General features: G+C 36.4%; 1 protein-coding gene across 12 annotated transcripts in view; it reads left to right on the top strand.

Annotated features, from left to right (window-relative positions):
• Positions 1-25729, top strand: part of DMD (dystrophin) — a 986794-nt gene that overhangs the window by 665818 nt on the left and 295247 nt on the right. For all 12 annotated transcript variants that reach the window (XM_042866635.1, XM_042866641.1, XM_042866633.1 and 9 more), the window contains one exon: positions 1090-1325. In XM_042866635.1, the coding sequence (XP_042722569.1) occupies positions 1090-1325 (236 nt within the window). The remainder of the gene's footprint in view (positions 1-1089; positions 1326-25729) is intronic.

Below are 25729 nucleotides of genomic sequence, written 5' to 3'. Positions count from 1 at the left end.
CATTTTTTGACTTCAGACGTACTTTGCTGAATGGCATAAAAGGAAAAAAAAAAAAGGGGGGGGGGGGGGCCCCAAAACCCCAAACCTCATTACTGTGTATGGGCAAATGCTTTTTTTTTTTTTTCTTCTTTTCCTCATCTTAAGGACCATCTAACAGGAAATTGGTTCTCTCCACTCTGTAAAGAGACTGGAAAAACACAGGTGAACCATGTTCATAACCATAAAACATGAACATAACCACGTTTTGCAGTTTGGTGTTAGAAGACTCATGGTCTCTTTATGCAGATGGCACTCTGCACTGCTTTTTTTCAGCTTTTCATGTTTAGTTGTGTTGTTTAGATAGTTGATTCGGATAGAAACTGCATCAAGAAGTGGGTATTCAGACTCTTCACTTCTAGTTGGTTTAGCATCTCAAGCCAAGCACAGAATAATCCACTGATTCTTTAAAATCCAGCTATTTTAAATCAAGAAAGGGCACAAAAGATGTGCCCATTTTCTTCAAACAGAAGGAAGAAATTTAACTAATTTTCACATTATAACACATGATTTTACTATGGGAGAATTGTCCAAGGCTGAATTTTTTGTGAAAGCAGAAGTCAGTCACAGAGCCTAGGGGAAATACTGACTAATAACAGAAAGTGAGAAGATTGTCACTGAGACAAATTCATAGCTACAGGGTACCTGGAGAACGTAGAGGAAACGTGTTTCTAGATACGTGGTTGTGCTGTGATAAACTAGATACTACAGCCTACTCAACCCCACTGCTGGATTCTGGAAGATGAGTCATGTTTAGAGATTCTACAATGACCTTGAGTGAGTGTTCTCATTATATTGAGATACATTTTTTTGTGTTACTAAGACCCAGGATGAAATTCAAATCTGCTGAGATTGCTGAATATTAAAGATATAGTATAGTAGGAATACTAAGGAAAAATGAATTCATATATTCATTTAATTTTAATTTTCATATTTCCAGTAAACATAATAGCAAAGCAGTGAGATTATTCCTGTATAACCCTTTCTAATGCATAATTTCTGTTTCTGAAATAAACATGATAATTCATTTATTCAGTAATCTTTTTTTTTCAGTAACTTCTGGTCAAACTGTTGCTGTGGATACACAAACCAGGGTAACCAAGGAAACCACCAGCTTCACACCAGAAATGCCATCTTCTGTGCTTTTGGAGGTTCCAGCCTTAGCTGACTTCAATAAGGCATGGGCAGAACTCACTGACTGGCTTTCTAGACTGGATCGAGAGATTAAAGCTCAGAGAGTGACAGTAGGAGATCTTGATGATATCAACGACATGATCATCAAACAAAAGGTATGAGAAACACTGATTTTTCAAGTTGAAAGCCTCATGATCTTTATTCCATATAAAATGATTTCAGCAGGGGATACAGAAGAGATGATAGGCTACAGTACATATGGTGGTTACTTAAGCTACTTTATCTCACAGTTATTGGTTTAAATATTAAGATAGTTAGTTGATAAACAAAAAATGATTCTTTAATAGTGTTCCCTGCTACTTATATAAAATCTTTTTATCTTTCTGTTGCTTGTACTGATGGTGTAATAACAGAGTATGTATGGCAATGGTTGAAATATGAACCACAAGAGAAAGAGAGAATTATGTTGTGAACTCCAGATTGCTGGAGATACCCTACTGCATACCTTTTCTTACATTGTTTTTGTAATGATTTCTTGAGAAGCTTCTGTCCTGCTGCTGTAGGATTATGAAAAGCTCCTCAGTCATCCTAAAGAAAAGAACAGCTTGTTAATGGAAGTATTTTGTCAGCAATCAGATTTTACTTAGCTTTGAAAACACACAACAAATAATATAGAAATACATGTACAAGAACAAAAAAGACTAACTTTGTCTACTCAGTAGCAGTACAGTTAATTTGTTGTTATACAGTTGAAAGTTAATTACCTGCCTTCCGGATTTAGCATTGCTCAATACAAAAGATTTGGCTTGCCTGTGCAAAACTTTGCAATGTTAAATTTACATTCAGTTCTGTTCTAAACTGAATTTAGGACTCTCCGTTACAAAACACTCTTTTGCTTCCTCCTTCTCCTAATAGAAAGTCTGATTTATTTTAGGGAAGATATTGACATTCTGTCTTTTTGCTTAAAGTAAAAAAACAGAAAGAGAAACAATGGACAAATATTGCCTTGTAACTATACTAAACAGTGTTATAGGAAGGGTGTACATTAAAATACACAAATGCCTGGTAGGATTTATTCTGTTTGTTTTCTTATACTTATTGGCTATGTTGTAAATAATCATTTATTAATTGAAGCATCTTTTAGAAGTGATGTGTATATCTTAATAATAATTGGGAGTTGCTGCATCTCCGGTAAAGCTGCAAGATTAAAATAGTTGTTTTGTCGTTTGAAAAGAGCTGAAGAATTGTCTGTAGGTTATATTTCTGTCTTCTTGAGAATTGCTTTAAAATTTTATATTCTCAAATACTTGGTTCAAAATTATCTGGGTTTCTTACTTTTTGCCTCACTATAGCTTATTACTGTGGCAGGCAAAAACTTCAGCTACTTTTATAGATCTCCTTTACTTAAATGTGTGTTCATGCCACTAACTTGTTAGAACCACAGTTGTCATTAATGTTACACACGATGTAAAATTGACTGGTTTATATCTGCATTTCATCTTAACTCAAGGCTGAAAAGACAGTTAAGTCAGCACTATTGTAGTCTTCCTCTCACTTGTTTTCCTGGCTGGGTACCATCTCTTTTTTCAATCCCATGCTGTGCTGGTAACAAAACCAGCAGGAAAACTCTTTTTGTGTGTGTGTTTACCTCTCTAATTGACTGTGCAACAGAATGTGACATTTAATATAGTCTCTGATGAAATGGAAGAATCGATGTCTAAATATAGACTGCAGTTCTGTTAACTTGCTCCCACCTCTAGTGATCATCTAGAGAAGGCACCACTTAATAGATAGGCATGAATATAGTGAAACTTTGATTCTTTTCTTAAATCTGTCATTTAATTATTAGGTGAGATTAACGGTCAGTTTAGCCAGGATTTTCAAAATTTACCATACATTGTAGGTTTCACTCCCCAGAAGCCTTGCATTGTAGCACATGGAGTATCTACTGCAGTAAGTGAGCTGACGAAGTTCGATGTGTAAAAAGCCATGACAAAGATTATCTCAATCGGAAATCTAAAAGTAGTGGTTACCTTCCAAAATTTGCATGTTACGTAATGAGCACAGTCATGTGTCCACAGTGATTTAAAAGTCATTGGAAGTCACACTATTTTATTGTGATCTGCTTTGATAGTTTGTTTCATCTCCGTAGGGAGCTAGCACTGTTAGGTCAATAGGAATTCCATTTTAGTAGATTGACAACATTTTGTTTTGTGCATCGGATTTTTGAATTTAGGTATAAAGTATCATTTTAACACTGCTGTCTACGTCCCTTAGAAAAATTCAGCATTATAAAGACATGCTTCCTGAAATTGTTTTATTACAATGCATCTCAAGTTGTTCACCTAGAATTCAGAACTGTTGGTATGCTACCAAGCCCTTACTGTTTGGGGGTTTTGTTTCCATTTCATATTTCTTTCAATAGAGAGAGCTGCATTTATTATAAGAAATTGAAATGTCAAAGCAAACATTTTAAAAGCAAGGAAATCTGATATCCTAGCAACGTATGTAACATGACATTTTCTAAACCGTCCAGGTAAAAGTAAGTGACCTTAGATTGTCCTTTCTCTCACAGCAGCATGTAATGTTATTGAAGCTAAGTCTCTGAGGGCATTTTGGTTAGGTTCATTTCATTCTGATTGTGTCACAAGACCACAGCCGCTAACTCTGACATATTTTTCCTCTGTAAAAGTTTAAGACATCATTAGCCCCCACTTGAACCTCTGCTTGGAAGTGATCACAGTGTACTGGTACTTCTGTGTGAGTGGTTAGGATAATAAAGTAGCATGCACAAAGGTTAATTGTGGAACAAAAAGCAAAACAAGACAATCATTTTAAAAGGAAAATATTTTAGTGGCAGCTTTCCTTTAAAGAAAGAAACAGAACAACTAAAATTCTGCTAAGCAGTGCACATTCTATATAGTAAAATGAACAAACTAAATGAATAGTATAATGACTGTTCATTTCAGATACATCTCTGGTTAATCTTTCTGTCAAATGAGTTGTAGGTATTTCTTTCATGCAAATGTAATATGTTTTACTTTCTGCCTATGATTGCATACATTCTGTAAAGTAAAAGATTCTAAAAAGTTTGTAGTTAAAAAACGTTAGCATTGGTTCCATGTTTTCATTAGGGGCAGATTATCGTAATCATCTGCTTTTGAATACTGACGCTTTGTAGAATTTGATCTTCAACAAAACAGATGTAAGGCAGGCTCACAATAGGATATGTTTTCTTTAGATAACCTTCATCTATAAATGAAGTTCAGAGGAAATAAGAATATATAACATGCAAAGGTGTAAGTAGCTAAGGGACATGGCAGAGTTTACAGTTTTTTTTTCATTTCTTTGTCCTTCAGGGCAAATAGGTATTTCAAATTTGATGGTTAAGTAAGGGTTCTTCATAAAAGGAGATACAAACAGAAGAAAAGCATGATAAATTATGTTTTGTTGTGTTACAGGAAGATGAAACCTTTCCTTACCTAAGATGCCAGAAAGCCTCTGCTCAGAAACTCTGCTTTGCCATCATTATATTTTGAGGAAAGCTTGGAGTGGGAGTAGATAGATTTCTATGAAAACATGAATGCTGTGCAAAGCAGGAAAATAGTTAGCAATTCCATTAAAAGAAATCAACTGCTATAATATCTAAATTTTGAACTTTTTCCATGGATTTTGCATGCTGTCCATGCAAACTTCTCATAACATACGTTAATGAAAACATGGCTTTTAGCTGTAGTGGCTGAAAATATATTTCTATTTAGTAAGAAGTATTATAATACCTTATTTTTTAATGTGTATTTTAAATTTTAAATGTGACAGTGCTAATAAATTTTGCTACAGCTTTTGGTTCTGAGAGTCTAGGTTGAGAATATACTTTTAGGGGTGGCTGAGCAAATTTCTCTGAAGGAGTGAGACTAATAGTCAAACTAGTTACTAAGACTTCTAAGGAAAGAAGAGAAGAAGATACTTTTAGGTAATGATTTATGTCATCCTAAAGTATTCTTCTGAAAAGATACCAGGTAATTTATTTCTACTGAATTAATTTGTCAATACTTTAAAATCTGGTTTGATTGTCCATCAGTTAAAGAAAGTAAACAAAATTAGAACGAGGAGTTTGTTTTCAGTATTAATTACCGAATTGATTTTTCAGTAGCTGAAGATCTTGTGCAGATGTTGATAATGTCATTATTGTAGAGGAATAATATTGGTTTATAGGCTATGCAATTAACAGTCAATTGTGGGCTGAAGTGCCAGGTTTGAGGATGTTTTACCTATCCCTTCCCGTTGGTTACAAACGGTGCATCATCACAGCTTTGTAGTAGTACATACATTAATATTCTGATACATCAGATGAATGGTAAACTTTCTGTCCAAACTGTTTTCCAACATTGTGTGTGTGTGTGTATGCAAGGCAGAGTGTCTGGAAGACTGAGTAGAGGAAATGGGCCTGGGGGGTATTGATTGATGCTCGGCTGAACATGAGCCAGCAGTGTGCCCAGGTGGCCAAGAAGGCCAATGGCATCCTGGCCTGCATTAGAAACGGCCGGCAGGAATAGGAAAGTGACTGTCCCCCTGTACTCAGCTCTGCTGAGGCCGCACCTCGAGTACTGTGTCCAGTTTTGGGCCGCTCACTGCAAGAAAGACATTGAGGCCCTGGAACATGTTCAAAGGAGGGCGACAAAGCTGGTGAGGGGTCTGGAACTCAGGGCTTATGAGGAGCGGCTGAGGGAGCTGGGATTGTTTAGTCTGGAGAAGAGGAGGCTCAGGGGAGACCTCATTGCTCTCTATAACTACTTGAAAAGAGGTTGTAGTGAGCTGGGGGTCAGCCTCTTCTCTCGTGTAACCGGTGATAGGACCAGAGAGAATGGCTTCAAGCTGCGCCGGGGGAGATTTAGGCTGGATGTTAGGAAATACTGCTTTTCTGAGAGTGGTCAGGCACTGGAATGGGCTGCCCAGGGAGGTGGTGGAGTCACCGACTCTGGAGGTGTTCAAGGAACGTTTGGATTTTGTGTTGAGGGATATGGTTTAGTGAGAACTTTTGGTGATAGATGAATGGTTGGACTGGATGATCTTATGGGTCTTTTCGAGCCTTGGTGTTTCTGTGAGTCTGTGAAATACAGATTTCCAAATCTATTTCCTGCTTCTACGGTAGTAAAATTTGTAGGTCTCTATTACAGGGTGCAAATGGTGCGCTATAAATAAACTCATGTTACATTTCCATCTGTCCATATCATTCGTATTGGAAGTGAAAGCAGTAGATAAGGTGAGGTCCTTAACTTCTTGGCTACCTTTATGTAGACTGGAAAAACTTTCATACAAGTCATGTGGACATGAAAAGATCCACCTGCAGATATTATATCTGCATTTGAAGATATCTACTATTGAAGAACATCATAGAAGATTTTACACTTAGAGCTGAATATATTCCATTACTGCATTCTGATGTGCTTAAAGTGAGGAATTCGCTACTAGTCCAAAGCTCGAGTATGGTGCTAGTAAGTTGGGAAATGTTCGTATTTTCAGAGTCAGATTCAGGAGCATTTTCCACCACTCCTCCCTCGGATGATGTCTTGCTACTGTGGTGGTTGTTTTTGAAGCTTCATGTGTCTAGGATTTTCCATATACATATAAATACAAAGCTAGAGCCATTCCCCAGGCAACTGTTGAACCAGGGACAGCTAGATCCCAAAGCTAGAGCTGAAACTGATTCTGCAGCTTGCTCGTGTTCATTGATACTTTTGTACACCTCCTCCGCTGGCAGAATCCCAGAGATGTCTTTGTGACTTCGGTGGTGTGGAAAACCTTCTTTAATTCTATGAATTTTGCATATAATTTTTCACTCATGAGACTACTGTCATAATTTTGTGCATATTTTAGAGTGGTGTTCTTCTGTTTAACGTTGAAAGTCTAGTAAAATTCTGATTTTAAATAGCTGTGCTGTTAGGCTCTTTAAGAATTAATTCTTATTTATAAGAAGTACTTGAAGGATGATTTCAGTGTTCAAAGTGAATAAAATACTCATTACCGAATAGAGTCCTAAATATAGTAAAACAAAGTTTGAATTACAAAATTTGTGTGCTGAACAATTATTATTATTATTATTGTAATAGAAAGAAGAAAAATGAAGATGCATCAGCCTTTTAAGATTATTCGTAAAGTGTAGAAAATGAGGCAGGATGCTCTAGAGGGCCTGGAGATGTGTCTTTAAAGGGAAATGAGAGGGGAAAAACAATCTTCTGTTAGCCTGAAAATTGAAACTCAAGGGATACAAAAATTGTGTCAGGAGAATCTTTGTTAATAGTACCAGATAAAGACAGCTGATATTTCAGAACAGCTTGACCACCTCATTATGGGATGTTAGGGAGTGAATTTGTTTTCTGCAACAATAAAAAAGCTGTCTAAACACTGCATTTTGGAGAGTGATTAACAACCATTTCCTTATTTCTCTTAAATGTTAATCACTAGGATGTGCATTAAAATTTTACCTCTAAGGATCTGGGTCTAAACTTATTGATGTAAAAGAGTTACTTTCATCATTTTTCAATTAGTTTTCAGTCAGGCTGCAAATCATCACTCAAATGAAAAATACCACTGTGCCGAAGGATAACTTTCCTCTGATTGCTTTTATTGGCCTATTGTGAAATAAACTGATTTTTTTTTTTTTTTTTTTTTTCCAATTCCTGACAAAAAAGCTTGCAGGAAAGAATAAATTATCGTGATTAGTGCAGCTGGCATCCTGTTAGTTTCAGTGGGTAAGGGACAAGAGTCTAGAAACTAATTTTCAATTGCGTTTCTGTGTTGAGAATTAGAAGTACGCAGTTTTCACTAGGGTTACATTTTTCAATAGCAAATATAAATCTGACCTATCTTAAAAATATAAATGATCTATTCCATCAAAACTGGACTTTACCTCCCTTACTCTTCCATCTAAATCAATCTTTTACCGTGTATGTTTGCAGTCTGGTAGTGTGTGCAACTCAGACAAAAAATACTGAGCCTTCTACAAGAAGGCAGAAGGTGTGAAAACTGCATAAGTCGTCATGAATTCTGTGTCTGTCCAGTTGGAAAGAAACTTGAGCTTTGTTCTGGGCTGCATGTAGTCAGATCCTAACCAAGACACTGAGGGAAGTGATTAGTCCTCTCTAATCAACAATTTGTGAAACTACATTTCAAAGTGCTCTATCTTGTTTTGGGCTTCCCCTTGTACAAGAAAGATATGGAGGGAGTCTTGTCCTTAGTCATTGAGGCGGTCAAGGGCTCTAGATTTGAGAGGGGCCAAGGGCCTGGGCTTGCTCAGCCTGGGAAAGAGTTCAAGGGACCTAATTGCTGTATATGGCAGTTTGCAAAGGTGCACAGCAAAAAGTTGAGAGGTGATAGACACATTCAGCAGCAGAGCAAATTTGGATTAGATGGAGAAATGGAGAAAACATGTTCATGATTAAGATACAAAAATACTGCAATAGGCTGTCCAGGGAGGCTGTGGATTCTCCATCCTTGGGGATACTCAACAGCAAAGTGGACAGGGCCCTGTATGACCTGAAGTTTCTCTGAATTTGGTCCCATTTCAGTTCTAAATAAGTTAGGCAAGATGATCTCTAAAGATCCCTTCCAATGTAAATTATTCTGTAATAATATATCAATGCTATTTATAAAGAGCAAGGTTCTGTGTTGTATGTCTTGCCAATAAAGTACACTTTAAAGGAAGGGAAATACGGCTTTATGCCACTTTTGCAGCCTTCCTATCTCAACTGTGATTTGCTCTGAGGCCTCATACTATTTTGATGAATAATTTTGTTTGAAATACTGCAGTGAGGTTCTGTATTTGGCAGTTACGCAAGTGTTAAGGGGCTGTATTTTTCTATTCATGTTAACATACATTAGTATCAGTAGTAACAGGAAAAGCTATGAGTGGTTTTGGTTTTATTTAGAAATTACAAGAAATACTGTTTCCAAATGATTGTGCAATGTATAAAATTCTAATCTAGTTGTAATCATAAAATGCAAATTAAAACTAGAGGGACTGATTGTATATTTACTCATTTTATCTATGAAAAGATTGAGCTCTTCTCAGAGAAATACCTTTTCCTTTGTCAGAAAATAAAAATATCAAATCCCAGCAGAACTTCCTAATGAAGCTGATCTTGGAACATGGTTCTCTTGTGTAGTAAAAGAAAACAATCTCAGAATTTTAACTAAAAAAATGTACTGTCTCAAAACGCGCACTGTTGGTTTCTCTTTGTGCAGAGTGCTCTGCTACTTCTATAAACACGGCCTAATAATAGTATAGATTCAGGGATTTGCTAGCAGATGGACAATTCCCTCTTGAGGCAGAGCAGCCAGCAGTGTCATTATCATCTTCTCTCTGAAGGAATTGTTTCTTCTAAAATTCACTAGCTTTATAAGCTGTGGGATGTATCAAATAACTAGTTTCTAGTGGCTTAACATCTATGGCAGTAAACCGAATTCTTGGAATTCCTTCTTCTCTTTTCCTAGTATGCTGTAATAATTTTTGCACTTAGAGAAGCTTTCATGGAGAGTTTTCTGATGGTTAAATTGTTTCATAACATTCATGTGAAGTAATTAAGACAACTGAATGTGGAAAGCAAGTGTGCACTGGAACGCCAAGAGGAGGCAGTCACAAACCCACTAAGGCTCCTTTGAAATATTTAGATTTTATGTAGAGCTGCTTGTAAGTCAAAGGTAAAATTCATAATAACAGCCATAGTGGCATAAAGGCATATTTGTTTTCAGGGGCATAATGGTCTTGAATACCAGTCTCCATTCACTAAACTCTAGGCATATAGTGGTGGATATCATTCAGTGAACTTAAGACGAATAAACAACTTTCTGTGGGTCTGGGGAGGGATAGAAGTAATGGGACACTGCATGTATTGGCAAGTTGGTATTTTTGGGGTACTTCTTTGGAATCAGTTCCCATCTGACTCGAGTCCTGTTGGTCCATTTCCTTGTATCATAGATTCTGCTTTTGTTACTATTAAGCTGAATTTTGGCACACAGAAGATGAGGATAGGATATAAAGTCTAATTTTGCTTAACACCTCTGACAGCTAATTTCCTTTGTTAGTGATGAACAATATGTTGAAGAAACACTGGATTGTGTTTTTTTCATTAGTCAGCGGGGGAGAATTGTGTTTGTTTTTTGTTTTGTTTGATGTAAAAACACTAGTACTGTAAGAATAAGTTCTCAAATGTTCCTATCTGTGAACAACAAATTTACAATACAAATAGACAAAATATTATTTTTTACATTACTATGTGCTCCAATGATATCCAAGAAAATAACCGAGTACGCTTTGAACTTGAAATATGAAAGTAATTCCATTAAAAGAAATAAGACTATACATTTCTCTAAAGAAAGACTTTAAAGCATTTTCCTGAATTGAGCCAGAGAACTCAAGCAGTTGAGTTCTGAAGGACTTAATTAAAAAACATAACTGTTTCTGTAGTAAATGCGGGCCATTTCACGTCACTCAGACCTGTCATCTGTCTCCATGTCTAGCCGATACAATAAACAAGGTAACAGATCAATTCCCAGAACTATGTTTTGCTGCTTTTGTGGACTATTGCTCTCATTGAGCTAAAAGATCAATTCAGCTTATCACCATGGCACCCCTCATGCTCATGTGCTTTCTGCTTATATGAAAGATTTTGTGCAGCCAAATGTGAGCTTCATACAGAGCAGTTTAGTCACCTCACTGAGCTCCTAACTTTCCATGTTTCTGGACTTTCTGAATCTTCTACCTGAAGTGTTGTAACTCTCCATTCCATTTGCTTAAGAAATGTTTTCCTGGTAGCTGCTAATAAGCAAAAATATTCAATTGCTGCAGTTGCATGCTACTTACAGAAGTATGGCTTCAGGAAAGTTTTTTTTTTGTTTTGTTTTAATTGTAAAAACTCCCACAAGAAATGGTCAGTGAAAGGTAGGAAGACCATTCAAGGTGACAAAATATGAACTAAACTTACCCACCAAACAAGAAGAATATTTAGTATTTAACCATTCATTTTTGTGTGCTTAAGTAACTAGGCAAGATCAAGGTATTACTGCTAAATGTGGCTTGTTTTTCTCAATATATACTGCATTACAAGCTCTCATGTGGATACCTATACTTGGTCTGACTTACCCCAGTTTTTCTGGTGGGCAGTTTCCTACTGGAAAATTGAAAGGGACCAGCACATGCCGTCAGCAGCACGGTGACTTTGTGAATACTCTGAGTCAGACTCATGACATAATCCTGCAAATGAAGCAAGTTTCCAATAGTGTGTAAGAGCTACTTCCTACCATTCAATAGCACAAATAAGCCCCTGGATATCCAGACCAACATTACTCCTTCAGGACACTGGAAAACTTACTGCTTTTTCTTCTGCCTCATCTACCTGTCTCCTTTGTCACTCCAATGCCTTAGGTTGTAGTTTAATTAGATTTTTGAATTAAAAAACAAAAAGAAAAAAAAAAACAGAAAAAAAACAGAAAAATCATGTTCTAATATTAGAATTAGTGAAATAAAAAAGTTGTATTTTCATATTCCAAGTGTCCCTTTTTGATATTTTAACAGAACAGTTTGACACTGTTTCTCTGAAAAAAATAAGGTGAGCACTTATATTTGGAGTAGAATCAGCTTATAATGTTTTAGAAAAAGATGGTTCTGAAGTAACACAAATAGCCTGTTTTATTTCCTGTTTGTTTCACGTTGTTTGGGGAAATGTCTGTTATGCATTTGCACCAAAGGAAGATACCATAAACAGAGGATGAATTTTAACATTACTCTTTTTTGTGGGGAACAGGGATGGTTTTTGGCTTGTTGTTAGTTGCCAGAGATGTCTAACTGCATATGTCACAGAATCATTTATTCAAACAGACAGTTTTGAAGGTGGCATGGTGTGGGACTAGAACTCAGTGTAAATGTCCAACCTTTTAACATATGTTTGACCATATGAATGGGACTGATTTCCTTTGTGATATCTTATCACTGTGTCTTAAGTTCCTACTGTGCATCACGATCAGCACTGATAGCATTTTTAACTGTTCTTATAAGTCCTTCTACCTCCTCGTATGTGGCCCATATGGCATAATATTTCTGTGATGAAAACTGCTATATTTGACACATTCCTATAATGACATTCAGATGCGGGATTCAGCTCATTCTGACAAAATGATTGTGTTCTGCAAAGAAACAGTGGTGCACCAGAAACCATAAAAATTATTTGCTTTTTTGCGTGTACTGTGTTTTTAGATGGGGCTTTTCATTTTTTTTCAAAATCTGTCATTAAAGCATGTGATAAAGTACAACAGTACAGGTGCTAGTGAGTAGAATTGTTTTTGTGGGTACTAGCTGCTAGCTCTGAGAGTTTAAAATCAACAGCTGTGAATTGGTTAACAAAATCAACCATCTCAGATTTTCCTTTCTTGTAAATATTCTTGGATTGATTTAGAGGAAAGCAAATTATTAAGCTTAGTACTAATTTAGTAAAGAGGATCTTCTTTCATGCACATCGATGCAAGTCAGGGAGAAGTGCTTTAGATGCATCGGAAGCTGAAGTGAGGAAGAGCAGAAGCAAGTGACCTTTCTGAGAGATGATTGTAAGGTGTACCATATCACACTGTTCTGAGGTTGAAAACTCAAAAATAGCACTTCTACTTACCTGTAATAGAGTGCTTGTTCTGGAACTATGCATGTCTGCAATAATAATCCACTACAAGTGCTGTTAATAGGATCACCTGGTAGAGAAAATGGATTGCAGAAAAAGAGTAAGTGTGGTTTTGTACATTTAAATAATAGTAATGTACGATACATAGATGGAAAAAATTGCTTATTTATAAGTAGTTTTGATCAAGACTTGAATCATTATTCCATGTTGGGGAAAAAGTAGCTTAAATTGTCTCACAGGTCTTCTGGCTGTGGCTAAGAAAAGACAGAAAATATGGGCGAAGTGTTGGTGGAGAGTGAGGTGTAGGAAGAACAGGAAATTAGAATGTTAAATGTTAAATTGGAAAAGTTTGCAAGACGGTTGTTTTATCTCCTTTCAGACATAGTTATATAAAGGTCCATATTGATGAAGTGTTATATTTCAGTGGAGGAGAAATATTTGCAAGATACAAACATCCTTCTTTTTATCTAGATGAGCCTATGCAAATATATGTCAGCAAGTTTCTCTCCCTTACTCCCTACTGCTAAATGGCAGCAGTTTTTAGGTGAAGTATTCACACAAATGAGGAGGTTAGAGATTACTCATCTCCTGAGAATGCTGTCTAACAAGTATCATTCTTCTACAATTTCCAGTTAAACATCTGAGATAAAAAAATCTTGCATGATGAAACTTCTTTTATTCAGTCATGTTGACTCATTTTGTATATTAGTTTCTATTTTTCATGAAATTATTTTTCAATAATTCTTTTTGTGGTGAGAATTATTAAATTCTGTTTAATGATGAGTATTTTTGTATAAAATTACATTGTCTATAATCATTAAAATGATTTATGCAGAAGCCAGAATTGCCTGTGGAGTCTAAGAAAGTTGTGCACATGACTTTTAATTTCCTTGGGTACTCATTAAACTAATTCCTTTGAAATTCTTTCATTAGATAATCTTAAAATCACAAATCTTAATTAAAGTAACTTGACAGCCTTTGGAGACCTCTTAGTGCAGAAGTATTTTTTCTTGCAAAAAAAAAAAAGTGGTGTTTGGGTTTTTTCTTGTTTTGTTTTGTTTTGTTCTTTTCCCCACCATAGGAACACAGAAAATGTTTTCTCTTGACTATGTATTTAACTTTATGCCTGTTTCAAAAATGCATAGGCAGTCTGATCAGGCTTTGCTGTAGGACTGATGTTCAGGCATGCTGTCTAACAATGTATAAGATAAATGATTCTTCAGCCTTTTTGGAATGATGGGTAAATATCCATTTAGGTTATGATGATTAATAATCAGATCATTTTCAATTTTCTATCCTTCCACTGTCATCACATAATGAGACATTTTCACTATAATTATCATTTCCAGCACACAAAAAAATTGTTTAAACAGCATTTTTTTTTTTTTCCACTAGTATCTCAGAAAGGAAAAGAATGAACAGCAGGACTCATTTTCAGTTTCTCTTACATCAAAAGAATTGTAATGGATTGTTAAAAATAGTGTGAAAACAAGCACTTTTTCCCAATACTCAACTGAAAATGATGATCTTTCTCTTTTAATGTTTTGCTACTAATTCTTCTTTGAGGCGTTCTCACTTCTTTTCAATAAATCTCTGTAGTTTTTTCCTTCCTTCTCCAGACCTCTTTGAGTTTCTTCATTGATGGATGTGCAGGAAGGTGATGGGGTATAGAGAATTCCTGTTCTTGTGAGAATTCTCCATAGCATATTGTTGCTCAGCAGCAGCCTGTGATCTTGTATTCTGCTTAGGAAAAGGAAAAAATAATATAATTTGGAAGAGATTTACTGAAATAATTAATGCTGAAATAATTTCTGCGACGGATAAAGGTTATATGTTACAACAGGATTTTAGTTTCACTTCTTATTTTATGGTTTGCACTGAAGTACACTCTGCTAATAAAAAATGGGAATGGCTACACAGTGCTGTAATTCTTAAGTTCTCTTTCTGTTTGATATAGTTTAATGAAAACTACTCTATCATTTATAAATAATGTCTGAAGTCGCCCCCAAAACATTATTAAAATAAAGCATTCTATGAAAGAGTTTCGGTTGAATTTACACTCCTATCCTTGCAGTTCTGGGTGGAAGGGAATAGCATTTTGAGCCACATGAACTGAATTTAATGTTATGATTGTGGTTCTTTCACCTTGTGGTGCAATTAGTTGCTGATGGGTGGCTGAACTTCACCAGGCCACTTTCTCACTCCCCCTCCTCAGTGGAACAGGGAAAGAAAATGCAATGAGAAAAGCCTCATGGGTTGAGGTAAGGAAGGGAGATCACTCAGTAATTACTATCACAGGCAAAACAGACTCAGAATAGGGTGATTAATGTAATTTATTGTCTATTCAGAACAGACTAGAGCAGTGAGAACTAAAAGCAAAGCCAAAACACTGTTCCCTTTTAACCTTTTTTGACCTTCTCCTCCCTACCGCAAGTGGTACAGGAGAATGGGAAACAGGGACTGTGGTCACTCCTTATTGCTTTGTCTCTTCTGCTCCTCTGCGGTCACTCTTTGCCCCTGCTCCACGTGGTCTCTCTCACGGGACACATTCTTTCCCAAACTAATCCCACGTGGACTTCCCACAGGCTGCAGTTCTCCCAGCGCTGCCCCAGCACAGCTCTGTAACACAAGGCTCAGCCTTTGGGCACTGTTCCACACTGATCCCCCACGGGCAGCAGCTCCCCCAGCCCCCCTGCCCCACTGTAGGCCGTTCCCCACTGGCTGCATTTCCTGTGGGGGTATCCATGGGCTGTGCCGCCTTCAGACCTCATCCACTGCTGCACAATGGCTGCACATGGAGATCTGCTCCATGCAGTGCCCATGGGCTGCAGGGAGATGCCTGCTCCTCTGTGAGCCTCTCCTGGGCTGCAGGGAGCTTCTGCTCAGTGCGTGAAGCACCTTCTGCCCTCCTGCTACAGAGGGCACCCAGGCAGCCCCCACACTGCCAAAACCTTGCCATATAAATCCAATACAAAACTATTTTGCTGAAATTATTTGCAAAGCCTTAAAAAATGTTATTAGTTATTTTAGTAAAGAAATGGTAGAGTGAAAACAGAAATAAATGATACGCATCAAGATACTTTTTTCAGAACATGAAAATGAAAGAGATGATCTGTTTATACAGATCATATTTTGCTGACCTTTTTATGAATCAAGTTTAAAAAAATTCTCATATCTTCCTTTTGTAATACAGTGCTTTAAGTATACAGTAGGGAACAAAATATGATCATTCACAACATCACTCAAATCCTGGTTACTTATATAACTACCTTCTCTAAAAAAGTAGGATTAGAGTGTGCCACAAATCAAACATTTAATGTAATCACCTAAATGCAGAGATATTCACTACCTTCCTCATCCTTTCTGGTGTACACTCTATTACTATTTCTGCTTATCAGTTTTGGTTACCCAGATAGTATGAAGATTTGCTACATAGAATTATTCTTAAGGAAGAAGCTTTTAAACTGTACAGGGCAGGGATATGTTTTTACAAACTATTTAGAGACTGTTAATTCTATTATTATATTATATTAATAATAATAATTCTACTATAAATAATAATAATGATAATAATAACAAACAACAAAATCACCAACAGAATAAGACAACAAAAAACTGCACTGCTTTACTTATTTTGATCCTATTTCAGCTGTGGTAAAAGTCCTAGCATATCTCACTGAGCAGTGACAATATCATTCATAATTCTTATTTTTAAACATAAAATTGGTGCAGATTGTAACAAAAATGATTGTATGTTTCTTGCTGCTGAAATGTTAGATGTGTTATCTGAGATTTCCAGACCATTTAACCATTTGGCCATCAAAAAGCAGGCTATTATCTCTTCTGACATTAATCTACTTGCAACTGCTACTTAGGAGCACATTTGCAAAAGAGCAGCAAACATGCACCATGTATTATAATTATGTCCCTTTCAGGAATAAGTAACGCAGAAAGGATTCTTGAACCTAAGTCTTTTGTCCTTATGTCTATAGAAAATTCTTTTAAAAAAAAATGTTGGTATAAGGTATGTTTTCTAACGGATTCATGTGGTTCTGGAGATTTTTGAAGTGGTGATAAAAGGCAAAATCATATGTATGCATAGTATGAGGGGAACTTTCAGTGTAAATTCAATCAAGAATGAAATGTTACTACACTGCAAACACCTCCTGGGCTTGTGCAGAGGTAATGGAGCATGGGAAATAGATAAAGTGACAGCCAAGAGAGGAAGAAGATATGTGACTTAACTTGGTTTAATAAAACTCTCAACATACATTGTGCATATAATATATTGCTTTGTCTCGATCCAAATCACCTGAGTTTTTATTCCATGCATTTTGCAGACTGTAATTTGGTGATAATGGCTTCTTTGTACAGTTTAGGAGTGATGAAGAAGAATAACAAGTTAGTCAATAAAAGAATGTGCGTGTCTTGTCTGCTACAAAGCTCTTCATTTGCCTTGATCAGGAAGGAAAGCATATTCTGCTTCTAAGAAATGACACAAAGGGTGTATTATTTAGTGTTTAGAGAGTATAAATAAGAAAGGGCTGTGTTTAAAGCAGCTTCTGTGAGAGCTGAGTACAGACTTATCTATTTTATTCTACTTTTCTGTTAGTCTTACAAGTTTATTACTATTTTCAAACACGGTTTAAGACATTTTTAATTCTTAAGTTTGCCTTACGCGTTACTGAATGGGCTCAGTCATTTTGATCTATATTATCATCTGAGCTGGGTGAGGAGATTTCTGTTGTGGTACCTGAGAAGACTGCAGCTGTAACATGATTTTAGAAGTTAGTGGTCTCTGTTTCCCCCTTGGTCCAGTTGAGAGCAATCTGTTCAAGCTCAGAGAATATGTGCCCTTTTACTCCCTAGAGAGAGATGCAGTTGAATTTTCAGCTGAACAATTTGTGTTGCCTCAACCTTGTCAACTTGTTTTAACTTTTTTATTTCAGTGGAAAATTGTGATGACTAAATAATTGGAATATTATGGAGACATGGAAGACATTTTAATATGTAACATGTTTATTAATTATTCTTCCTTTTGATTTAGATAAAAAGCCAAGTATTTAGAGGGGCTTTTTATCAGCAGGTAGAAAAAACCTATAGATTAATAACATAATATATCATGCCAACGTAGTTACATACCAATTTATTTTCCTGTTTACTACCAAAAGAGGATCTATTTATAACACTACAGATTTTCCTGTAATTTAGAAAAAGAATGACACACATTACACAGGTATGAATTTGGATGATTTGGGTTTGGCTTGAATTTGAACATTACTCTTAAAAATACTACCAGTTTCCCACAACTATGTCTTCTACAGGTCATTCAATATTTTAAGTTGCAGAACTAACATGTTACATACCTACAAGAAGTAAAAGAATGAGTAGGTTTTTAAAAGGGATCAGAATTACATCTCTACAGTTGAGACATGAGAAGTGCCTCACCAGATCAAACCAGCATTCATCCTTGCCTAGCCAAGTGGTATCCAGATTAGGGATATCAGAAGACACATTACTACCTATTCCTTGTAGCATTATCTGTTTATCAAGCTGTTGTCTAGGTTATCTAACCCCTTTCTGAACCTGCTGATTTTTTTTACCTTCCCCAATCCCTGCAGTTGCAAACCCCAGATAGTTACCACCTGCTATGAAAATAAATCTTGCCTTTCATCTGTTTTAAACCAATTTCCATTGCAAGAATGGAGTGTGAACCTATCTTTTCTTATTTGTCTTTCAACCTATTAGGTATTTAGGAGAGAACCTTTCTTTTTATATAGTGTTGCAAAGTTTCTTAAAACTGTTTTTTAGACACACTGAATTTTTGCAGATATTTACATGTCCTATATGAGCCAAATCATCTGTGTCTGCATGCTTGTTGACTTCTTCAAATAAACCCAGGACTTCCTTTAACAAAAAGCTATTTCAGCTCTTTCAAGAAATATGATAGGAGGTGTTAATTTCATTCTTCAGAGTGATTTTTCCAACTTTTTTCCAGATGGGGAACACAGACAAGCATATAGGCCCACACTTATCAGTTTTGGTATCACACTGCTAGAGTGGAGTGATTGAAGCCTGTCGTTACTGTCACTTCCTGCCATTGCTATGTCTCTGATCTGTCTCTTTAGTTACTCCTGATCACGGGCTCATCATATTCTTTAGCTGGAATATCAATGCTAGGTTAATTATTGGGATTAGCTGTGATTACGTATTTAATCTGAAATACTTTCTGATATATAACAGTATCCCAGCACTTGCTATATCCTCATGCACCATTCTGCCCCATGAGGAAGCAGTTAAAGCAAGCTCTGTAAATCTTAGATAAGAAATTGAGGCCAGCAGTTTTCAGTAGGAGAAAAAACAGAGAAGAGGAAGTGCTACACAGCTATTTTGCACTGTCATTCCAGTAAAAATATCATACTGTGAGAAACTTCAGTGACAAAGAAGGACCAATTTTCAATAGCAGTAACCAAACTCAGGGGAAGTTATGGTTTGTGATAATGCAAGTAATCATTTAGTAAGTGATATTTTTCTGGTTCAGTCAGTCTTCAGGCACTATTTCTCATTCTCCCCTTTTTATTTTTCTCTATTGTTAAGTAATTAAAAGTTGAAAATGTGTTAACTATAGGAAATGCAATTGATTGTATTTTAATGTAAAATAACATATGAAGTTCTGTGCAAAAGATTGCTGTGGGTTATCATAGGGCTCTGTGATTATTCTCTGTTTTGTGTAGGGTGTTGTTTTTTTGTTTTTTTCTCATGAAGAAATGATAGGTGTAATAAATAGATCCTGAAGGAGATTTGGAAGGCTGTGCAGTCCAGATTTTTGCCTCAGGCAGGATCAGCTAGACTTAAATCATTTCTGACCAATTTCTGTCTAACCTGCTCTTTAAGTCAGGACTTCTTCTGTAACTTTGCAGAAATTTTATTACACTGCTTTGCGATCTTTGCCATTCAAAAGATGTTTTTCTCCAGCCTTAATATCTCCTGCTGCAATTTAAGCTAATTATGTCACCACAATGAAAATTGAGTACAGCTTATTCTCTTTCTCACAGCAACAGCTTTATATATTTAAAGACTGATACGAGTTCAGTTCAATCTTCCCAAGACAAGCAAATCCTGTGCTGCTTTTTGTTTGTTTTTTCTAATTTCTTTCCTCATTTTTAGACGTTGGACCATCTGTCCATTCATTGCAACCCATTCCTATGTTCATCTGGTTTATTCAGCTAGTTATTTGAATGCTTTGCATTTCTTGAATTGTATTCTCAGGTTTTTTGAGTCCACTTTGAATTGTTCTTGTCTTTTTAAGTGGCTGTAGCTTTTTGGCTTGGTATCACTGAGGATGTACTAAATCTACCTTCAATTTCATCAGCCAAACAAGTAGTGAAACTAGTGGTTAATTTCAGGAAAAATCTGTATGTAACCTCACTTAGTATTGCCTTTTCACATAGTACTTCATTTAAGTTATGCTTTTCAATGAGTTTCCATTAGAATTTCCCTTTAAATTAAAAAAATAAATAAATAAATCAGAGTTTGCTTATGTTAATGTCACATGGGTAGTTTCAGAAGCCTTGCTAAGGGTATCAGGCATTACTTTGTCACCACTGGTGAATCTTACAGCTACAGTGAGAGGAAAATCAGTGTTTTTTTAAGATAAGATTATTATTTATTATTGGTAAACTGCCATCTGGAACCTCTTATTATTTTCCCTTTGCTCACAGATTGTTTGAGAGGTATTAGTTCTAGAACAGAATTCAGAATAATTCATCAAAAATTTCCTGGTCCTAGTTCTAAAGAACTACCTCTCCTTCTTTCAAAGTGAACTCTACTTGTCCATTTCAGGTTCTCAAAGGTAACTATGAAAGACTATTAGAATGCTCAAGCAAGTTTCAAGTATGACAACTAAAATTCATGAGTTGTCACATACATAATAATACATACTCTTTTGGGTAAAAATTATGTCCTATCTTTAGCAAAATTAACATTGGTCTATATTCTTTCACGCACAAACAATGGGCCTTGAAGTTGTTAGTGCAAGGATTAGTGCTGGAACAAACTTTGTTTTTCAGACTAGCATGTCAAAAGTTTCAGCAACAGTTATATTTTGTTGTTGAAAAATGTGATAAAAATAAGGTCACAAACTTTAGAGCATCAACAAGAATAACCTTGGTTTTGTACAGTGTTGAGGAAAAGAAGTAGGCTATAGGTTGGAAGCTGCTAGGCAATGATGGAATAACAAGCCGTGGGTGATAGTAGAGAAAGCTATTTAGGCTCTCTGTGATGGGTCTCATTTCCTATCAGAGTATCGTCTACTGCTGCAAATTACCTACATTTATACTTGTCAGTGTGTGTGCATACATAAATACCTTTCAGACATATATTTTATATATGCATGTATACTTTTTTTCTGATGGAATATGTAGTGAGAAGCAACAAAATATCAGCATGTAACTAGAAGGGTTGGTGACATCAATTTCTAAGCAGTAGTTAAGTAGTGACATAGAATTGGAAATTGAACAAGTATTGGAAAATATCCTTCCAATAAGAATAGTTGGAAATAAGTTTAAGATTAAATCATGAAGGACTGTTAGTGCTCTACCCTCAGACTAACCCATGAAGCTGATCGGCAATTGCTCTGCCTTAAAAAAAAGAAGAAAAGCTTTGTGTGACCTCTTTCTCTCTCAGGTGTCCACATACATACACAGATGCTAGTAGTACTGCAATATTGTGGAGGTGCCTTGATTACAGATAGGCTCCTTGCAGCTGTTTTAAATGAGATAAAGCTGGGGAACAGATGCAGGATTGGTTAAGTGGTTCTGCATTCAGTCAGTTGAGACTCATCAGGTCTCATTAACTCAGGCTGCTCCTGAAATGTGCCATACTGCTGAGCTGGCCCCAGAAATTAGCTAGCTGTGTTCACACAGTGCTCTGCATGCATTAGTTAAGTCTATCTGACCTAAGCTTGTTCTTTACTGAAGCAACTTTAGTGTCGGTACCCCATGCGGTATTTAATCCAGAATTCAGGTTAAATCATCCATAGGTAATTGGCAATTGACTGCCTTTCCGGAGTGCACAGCTCAAGTATCAGTTATTTGCTCTCTTGCATATCACTGCTTTTCCTATGCCTCCATCCCTCCTACTCGTGCTCCTCTCCTGCTATTCATTCTCATTCCTATTCCCTAGCCACCTCTCACCCATTACTTCTGTGCTTCCTTCCCCAGGTCTTCAGACCCAAAAAATTGTGTTCCCAGGTTGTTAGCTATAGGCTGAGCTTTGTGCACTTGTGCTGAGCCTGAAGCATGCAGCCTTCCTGGATGAGGGCAGCAGCAACTGGCTACTAGGGTAGGATGGAGAGGAGAGGGACAGGGACTGCAACTCCCATTTTCACAGGGCTTGTGTCCACCCTGCAATGGTGCACCAGGCTCCGGGCAACCCCAGTTGGCCATGGAGTTAATGCAGGTATGGCAGGAGATGGTTTTGTTGTTCAGTATAAGAAATGAATGTGATCACACTTTCAGGCTTTTTCAGGTTTAAGCAAATGTTAGCTTGCAGATAGAGCTGCAGTTTGGAGGTAGTGTGGTAAACATGCCATCAGCCAGAAATTCCATGCAATTGTATGAATGTATAGAAATCTCTCCTGATGCACCTCTTATGTGACTTCAGTTGTTTATGACAGGGAATCGTCCTCCCAAGGAGGAATCTGGATGATCTGATTTCCATATGCTTTGCCTCATGCTGTGAAAGATGGTTTGAAATGTTTTTCTTTGATCTACAGTGATGGGAGAAAACAACCAACCATCTTTTCTCGAGGGAACTACCTTGGCATATAGTGAATCAGTTCTGAGCATTTGTTATCTCTTAATGCCTACACATCTGCACCAGTGAAAGAAGTCTAAAACTTTACAAACTGGGTAAATTCATTTCAGATTTTGAAACTGTGTGTGTGTGTGTGTTCTGTTGTTGTTGTTGTTTTGAGAAACACGAGGTCATTTTCAAAGAAGTTAAAAAAGCCTCATTTAGATCTACCCCTAAAAAAGAATAGTAAAGATGAAATCCCAACGATTGTTCCATTGCTAAGAATCTGTTTAAAATAAATAAAAAATTTCACATTTTTTCTATTACTGTAGTGTTCATAATGTTCTATGTGACTGTTACTGGTATTGTTCTTCTTTGGCATACAGTCTCAACGTTGCCCAAATTTCAAACTGACGTGTATGTGAATTCAGGTACCTCTATATTAATGGCTGCCATCCTCCATTCTTTGTGTACTCATCTTCAGTAAAGCAGCCTAGCCATTTTGTGCTTCCTTTGGCAGCTTGCTGCTGTTTATCTATTAGAGCAGAGGCTGTTTTTCTTCTGAACTTACCAACACTAGACACAGACTGAAAGCAAGAAGAGTGTCATGGCAGTAAACTGGCATAGCAGCACTGGTACTGCAGCACAGATAAGAAAGGCATCAGTGGCTGATCCTATGTAGCCTTCACTAACCTGTCTGAGAAAGTGGCTGACAGACTAAATGGACAAGCTGAGGCATAGCACTCAAACTTGTCAGTGCTTCAGAGTTTTGTTTTGCTTTGTTTTTAACAAGAATATATTATTCTGTCATAGATAAATAAACTGATGTTGCTTTTAGCTGGTTCTTCAGGGCTAAGTGGTAATGGCATCTGTTCTGCTTGTGTAATATTTCTCTTTTATTTCTTAGCACAGTTGTCTATTCAAGTTTTTATGGTCCTTGGGCCATGTTTTTAGAGAGTCCTTCAAGTCTCTTGGAGAATGGCTATAGTATACACCTCTGCATTTTTCAGTATTTGGAATGAAGCTATTTAAAAGTATACCCTGTAGGGGTAAAGTAGAAACAACAGAAATAGTAGCTTCCTAAACTTTGTTTTCTTGTGTTAATATTTCATAGCTGATGAAAGAGTTGCTTGCCTTCGCTGGTAATTCTCTAAATAAATAAATAAATCTTTTTGTCTGGTGGAAGAAGCCACTGAAGGAAGGGTGTTTTCATAAATGTAAGTGAGAATTTTTAAGCGAATAGAAGGATTAAGGTCAAAAAGTTGAACAAGAAAGGTTTGCCAAGATAGATACATTTTTCAGCAACATAGATTGTAAAATACCTCCCAGTTTTGCGGGCTGGTATTTGCAGAAAGCCAGTGACCTCAGTCTGGAGTCCTTCCAGGATTTAGCTCTTGAAGAACTGCTTGTCACAATCTAGCAACGCTCTTATTTCCATAGAGAGATACAAATCATTAATTTTTAAAAATGTAACACATTTGGAAGCTCTTGTTTCCACCTCCCAATATGGCCTTTCAGTTGAACCGACTTTGTTGTGATAACAGAAAAGGGAGAGACAGAGACAAGGGTCCAGATGCATCTTCACAGTCTCCTAGTTAATTTGGGTTTGCCACCCCTGGAGAATTGACTGCATCAATCCTTAGTTTATCCTTTGTATGTTATGACATTTTCTTGCACTTTACTAGTTTACTGAGTAAAAAGTGAAAATATCACAGATCAGACAAGGGCAAATTTTCAAAAACGTTAAACTTGAAAATAATTATCCCATAAGTTTATATATAACTGTGTTGTGCTTCACGACAAATCATGCGTCAGTGCTAGTAAGATGGGGAGAAAAAAAAAAAAGAAAAAAAAAAAAAGTCTTATTGGTGTGAACAAAGGAATAAAGTTAAAAATCAGTGAAAAGCCCAAAATCAAGTTGGATTAACCGTTGAAGATGAACATTTTGTATTAATGAATTGTTAGCTGGCAGTGCTACAAGCCCTTGGGTTTACGAGAGGAGGTCTGTGAATTCAAAGGAATTACCTCTCATGTTGAAAAGCACTATAAAAAAGGATGATACACCTTCATCCTGTCTTCAGAGTTATTTTTTCAGCCATGACTAACACTGTTACAGAATGGAATTTAGTGAATCCCTGAATGTGATCAGAATTTGTAATGCAAAGCAGTATATAACAGTTTATCATATAGCTAAGCCTCCTTTTTGTAGTATGAGGGAGAGCAGGCATATGAGAATAGTCTAGATAAAAATTCTAGGCAAGCCTATGTCTCTCTGGAGCTATGGAAGTATTTTCTACAGTTTTCATATTTAACAAAATGTAACACTAATTAAGGGTAAATAAAAATACCCTGGAAGAGGAAGTTTTCATTCTTCTGTCTCACTAGAAAGTTGACTGTGAACCAAGCTTTCTCCAAAGCAAGAGAGAGTAACAGAACTATCACAAGTCACAGAAAATCTTGTCTGTGGAAAGACGGCGGTATTTCATAATTTATTTACAAATATAATATAGAGAAAGGTGTTTTCATTTTGACTTTTAAAGACTTTTTAAAAAACTTTCTTTTTTCATTTTGGCGAGGAATATTCATTATGCTTACAGTGTCCCAACAAATCCCCCTTTTCTTCTGCAGGAATTGAAATGCACAAACTCCTTTCCCCTCAGGCCTCACTCTTCAGTCACAGAACAGAAATTGAGAAAGAAATTTGAAAATTGTTTTTCTTAATTATTGAAAAAACCCATCTAAAAATCAGTATGTATGTATATATCTGCTTGTATATACACATGCATATACATGTTTATGTATATAAATATACATATAAGGAACTTACTAGTTCCTACCTTTGTGCTAGAATTGTCTTTCCACTTGACAAGTGATTCTTTGTTTTCTATTTATATCAGATGTATTCTTGAGGCTGTCATTCAGATAGTAAAACCATATGCTCAGAAAAAGAAAAATGCTGATTTTTCTTTCACTAAAGTGGAATTTTGTGGCTCCTTTGCAAGCTAATAATCAATGTCTGTACCTTCTGCCTCCAACGGTGCTTAGAAAGGAAATGTATTAACTGTTCATGGCATGAGTTCCCCCTCGTCTGAAGAAGG

The sequence above is a fragment of the Lagopus leucura genome, unplaced genomic scaffold (assembly GCF_019238085.1).
Source record: "Lagopus leucura isolate 7727_CA_CO unplaced genomic scaffold, USGS_WTPT01 Super-Scaffold_100001, whole genome shotgun sequence".
NCBI classification, from domain to species: domain Eukaryota; kingdom Metazoa; phylum Chordata; class Aves; order Galliformes; family Phasianidae; genus Lagopus; species Lagopus leucura.
This window is presented reverse-complemented; position numbering and strand designations above follow the sequence as displayed.